Below are 4,271 nucleotides of genomic sequence, written 5' to 3'. Positions count from 1 at the left end.
AGGTGATTGCAAATAAACTAAGACCGAAGAAAAAAGGAAAGGAAAGAAATGAAAAAGAAAATGGTAAAAAAAAGAAACAAAAACAAAAATAAGATATCACCTCCTTTATTTACTTGTCCCCTCAGTGCTGTTACCTTTTTTTTGTCGTTTGTTTTGGTATCTTGGTGTTGCTGTTGACTCCAGGACCGTTTTTGTTACTCCGCGCAATGTTGAAGGAAATGTAGGGAGAGGGCGTATCATGCGTGCGTTGGACGAACGTGCCGTGGCGGCACCAAATATCTCTTGCTGTTTTCTTTTTTCCGTCTTCTTCTTTGGATGGGGTGGGGTGTGTGGGTGGAGGGAAGTGCGGAACCCTTTTTTTCTTTGTTTTTTTTCTGTCTTTCTTTGCTTCTTCTCCTTCAGTGTATTCTGCGGTTGTGTTTTTGCTCGAGTGAGACGCAACTTGGGCATAAAGCTTTATGTTTCTCGAGCGTCTACAGGCGCCCCCCGCTGCGGTGGCGGGGGCACTGTTTGGGCTGGCGCTGATGCTGCTGGTCGATGGCATCATCACGGCGCAAAGTGAGGCGAACGTGACGCACCACACCTCCTTTATTCTGCTTATGCCCGCCATTTTCTCCCTAGTTGGCTTCCTTGCGATGATCCTCGTCTCCCCTGTTGAGGTCAAAAACGATGTACTGAGGGCCAAAGCCGTGCTTTTCATTGGATGGATTCTGTGCTTTGGCTCCGCCGTCGGCGCCCTTGTGCTGTGCAAGTTGAAGTTCACGGGGTTGCAGGAGCGTAGACGCTCCGTTCCGGGGGTGGCGCTGGTGGGATTCACCAGCCTTATGCCGCTCACCGGCTCCATTCTTTGGTGGGGCAGGCAGTCCTCGCTGGACGACTATTAACCATGAGCCTCTCACCGGGCATTCTGCGTGTTTTCATGCCTATTTGGTCTGACTTCGCCGCTTCGCCAGTTCCCCCTCCCTCTATCCCTATATATTTATCTGGAGAGGGAGAGGGGGTGATGGCCGGACACGAGTTTCACTTTGCTTTCTTTTGTATCCTCTTCCTCTCTTGCCACTAGGCATTTGGGGACTGCTGGAGAGGAAGCTTGGGGACGGAACGGGAAGCTTCGGCGCACTCTCTCTCTCTTTCTCTCCCCCCCACACACACAAACAAACAAACAAAAGAAGAAATAATACTACAAAGCATAGGCCGATAGTTATAATATAAACATATCTTTGGGTGAAGACGGGGGTGGAATACCTTCGACGTATTCCGATGCGGGCGATACGTTCTGCGACGGCTCTCGTGAGCTCTTGCCGCTGCTTTGACAGCTCCGGAAGGTTTGGGAAGGAGCTCGGATTCGGCCACAAGATGCGCGACATTCCCGTCCTCACGGGAAACCCGCGGCCCGTTGCGCGGGAGGAGGAATGGCGTTGCGCCTACAAACTCACCGATCGCATGGAGGACGTCGTTAGGGATGTGCTGAGGAAAGATGGTTGGGGTGAGGTGGAGGTGCAGCGGGAGATGGAACAGATTTTTGAGAGAAAAACCCAAGACATTCGCTCCTCCTTGAACACGTGGAGCACAGTTGAGGAGTTCCAGCGCACCCCCTGGTACCGTCGATATAAGCCGACAGACACGTGCGTTGCGAAGTACATCTCTTACGAGGCGATGAAGCTGCTGGAGCGGGCGTTAATCCCTCCGTCGCTGAGAACCGACCCGTACGCGCACCTGCGCAAGCGCCACATGGAGGACAACTGGATGAACGATAGATTCTCGGAAGAGTCAGCCAAGTACATATCACGCGAAGAGTTGGCCAAGCAAACCAAGGGCCTTTCCGGATATGGACAAGTCACCCGGCGAAAGTTTTTAGAGTTTGACCAAAAGTTCAAGGCATCATACGATGGGAAACAGCACGTGAATGAGTCCTACTCCGCCTGGTTGCAGTCTCTCAAATGATGGGTGAAAGGGAGGAAGATTTATCGTTTCTGACACCTGGGTCGACGAGTATTCTGTTCTTTCTTGGAAAATATAACAAAAAATATTTTGTTTCTCGAGTGAGATGTTTCTATTTTTATTTTTGCCATTCCTCCGCCGCCCCCTCTTCTTTGCCTACTTGGGGAGCTCTAGTGAGATGCCGTGGAGAAAGCTGGACGCCGGAAAGCAGCCCCGCAAGGAAAAGGCTGAGCTTCCCCTTGCGCGTACCGACGCCGAAGACGAGGCGTCTCTGGCGAATAAGCGGTACCAGGACGTGGAGGAGCGTCGGTTAAAGGAATGGGAAAACTACCAGCGCAGCCATCGCTCGACCGAGGAGCAGCAATCATCTCGCGCATTCCTTGACATATCCATTGGTGATGTCCTGGCCGGTCGACTAGTTTTGGAGCTCTTTGAGGATACGGCCCCTAACACGGTGCACAACTTCCGAGCACTAATTACGGGCTCCTGCGGCGTGGACCCCACCACCGGCGTCAGACTCGACTACCTGGACACGCCGGTGCACGGCGTGGATCATGCAAAAAAGCTCATTCTCCTCGGTGAGTTGGAATCCCTTAACGTCTCCTCCACCGGCAGCCCTCTTCAGGACGAGGGGTACCGCAAACGCCACTCTGAGCGGGGGCTGCTTACCATGATTACCGACGGCCCGCACACAAGCGGCTCTGTTTTCGGTATCACCTTGGGTCCCTCTCCCTCTCTTGATTTTAAACAAGTTGTCTTTGGGAGGGCCGTTGACGATCTCACGCTGCTGGACAAGCTCGAGAGCCTTCCGCTCGATGCTATTGGCCGACCTCTTGTGCCAGCTGTCGTCACTTTTTGCGGCGCATTGACGGGTCCCAAGCCGTCCGGTGCCCCCACCTCCATGCGGGAGACCAATGGGATCACAACTGGCGGAAACACCGTTGAAGGCGCAGAAGCTTGACCCGCTTGGGGGGGGAAAAAAAGAGCGTTTTTTTTTTTAGGCGGTGGCGTAGGGCCATCGCACAATCTCATGTGCTTCCATTTCAAGGCAGAAACGAAAAGGGAAGAGGGCGTGGCTGGGGGCTGGCCTGCGGCAGCCGATGTAAATAAGCCCTTTTTTCACAGTTTTGACAACGCTGAAATTGTTTGATGGCTTTACAGAACTGTGAAAACGTGATGTAGCTTCCCCAACAAACTGTTTCTCACAAGTTCCTCTTTCGCGTTGCGATTTGCTGTGTGTGGCGCGTTTCGCCCTCCCACCCCGTAAAGGAAGGTGAAGGTAATGACGCGTGGATGTGGCCGCTGTAGGCTTCGCCGTCGGGTCTCTGCGGTTGTGGCGCGATCCGGGGGTTCTCATTGAGGCCCGCGATTGGATGAGGGCCCAGCAGCGGCATATACATGGGTTTCCTGGGAAGCGTGGGACCTCCTCACTGCAGCACGGCTCTGTGCGACGATTCTTGGGATGGGAATGTTGGCTGCACCCACTCCACTTTGCGGGAGACGTCGATTCTGTTGATGCAACGATGATTTTTTTGATGCTTTTCCGCTACTCTTCTTCATGCTTCATTCATTCTCATGAGGTGTGGGGGGCGTGTAATCCTTGAAGCTTCTGTTCCTGTTGTTCGTCGACTGCCTGGGCTGCTCACTCTTCTCTTGCTTTTCTTTTTACTGCTTCTCTTCCACATCTCACACGCATGCCGAAGAAAAAGAGACCAAACACTACTCGCTGCTGTGCGTTTTGAAGGCTCTGCAGTTACCGCCAGCAACACACACTCACACACAACCGTCGCGGCCTGAGCGGATTAACCGCAAGTAGCGAAGGAAAGAAAGTGAGAGACAAGCGACGACTCAACATGCCCCGGCCTATGTTTTCCGCTGCGGCGCTGCTGCTGCTTCTCATTGTGCTGTTTTTATGCGGCTGCAGTGACACTGTTCACGCTGGGGGGAATGCTCCAAAGACGGCCGTTGATCCATTGACAGGGACGACGCCGGTGCCTGGCGCTAACTGGAAGGACATTGCCGCCGCTGGTTTCTCAGTAAGCTCCCTCCGCGTCCCCAGCCTTGTGAAGGTGGGGGGTGACGTGTTTGCCGTTGCGGAAGCTGAGTACAAGGAGGAAGGTGGCGGAGGCGAGGTTTTTATTGGCATTGCTTCGAAGCTCCTCAGGAAAGAAGCTGCTGCCCCGACGGACATCTCGGCGGCGGACACAAAACTCCTTTACGCACGGCCTGAGGGCGACTCCGACACGGGCGGCGAGAAGGCAACGGATATCATGCGGCCAACAACACTTGTGGTTGGCGATGATGTCTACATGCTGCTGGGGAATTACAGT

General features: G+C 53.6%; 4 protein-coding genes across 4 annotated transcripts, besides 5 other annotated features; all 4 read left to right on the top strand.

Annotated features, from left to right (window-relative positions):
- Window positions 1-25: 25 nt before the first annotated feature.
- Window positions 26-94: a microsatellite.
- A 259-nt stretch (window positions 95-353) lies between these two features.
- Window positions 354-400: a sequence feature (A-rich).
- Window positions 401-458: 58 nt separating this feature from the next.
- Tco025E_04616 (uncharacterized protein) lies at window positions 459-884 on the top strand (the record flags this gene model as incomplete). Its single annotated transcript, XM_029371526.1, has 1 exon — window positions 459-884. One exon carries the CDS (start codon window positions 459-461, stop codon window positions 882-884), a length of 426 nt encoding a protein of 141 aa, XP_029228352.1.
- A 235-nt stretch (window positions 885-1,119) lies between these two features.
- Window positions 1,120-1,138: a microsatellite.
- Window positions 1,139-1,143: 5 nt separating this feature from the next.
- Window positions 1,144-1,187: a microsatellite.
- A 73-nt stretch (window positions 1,188-1,260) lies between these two features.
- Tco025E_04615 (uncharacterized protein) lies at window positions 1,261-1,944 on the top strand (the record flags this gene model as incomplete). Its single annotated transcript, XM_029371525.1, has 1 exon — window positions 1,261-1,944. One exon carries the CDS (start codon window positions 1,261-1,263, stop codon window positions 1,942-1,944), a length of 684 nt encoding a protein of 227 aa, XP_029228351.1.
- Window positions 1,945-2,047: 103 nt separating this feature from the next.
- Window positions 2,048-2,902, top strand: Tco025E_04614 (cyclophilin; the record flags this gene model as incomplete). The annotated part of the gene is made up of 1 exon (XM_029371524.1): window positions 2,048-2,902. One exon carries the CDS (start codon window positions 2,048-2,050, stop codon window positions 2,900-2,902), a length of 855 nt encoding a protein of 284 aa, XP_029228350.1.
- Window positions 2,903-3,586: 684 nt separating this feature from the next.
- Window positions 3,587-3,621: a sequence feature (GA-rich).
- A 185-nt stretch (window positions 3,622-3,806) lies between these two features.
- Tco025E_04613 (complement regulatory protein) lies at window positions 3,807-4,271 on the top strand (the record flags this gene model as incomplete). Its single annotated transcript, XM_029371523.1, has 1 exon — window positions 3,807-4,271. A coding segment is annotated over one exon (465 nt), but the record flags the coding sequence as incomplete, so codon positions are not given.

Source organism: Trypanosoma conorhini, assembly GCF_003719485.1.
Source record: "Trypanosoma conorhini strain 025E chromosome Unknown Tco_14.4_contig_00241, whole genome shotgun sequence".
Lineage (NCBI taxonomy): Eukaryota > Euglenozoa > Kinetoplastea > Trypanosomatida > Trypanosomatidae > Trypanosoma > Trypanosoma conorhini.
This window is presented reverse-complemented; position numbering and strand designations above follow the sequence as displayed.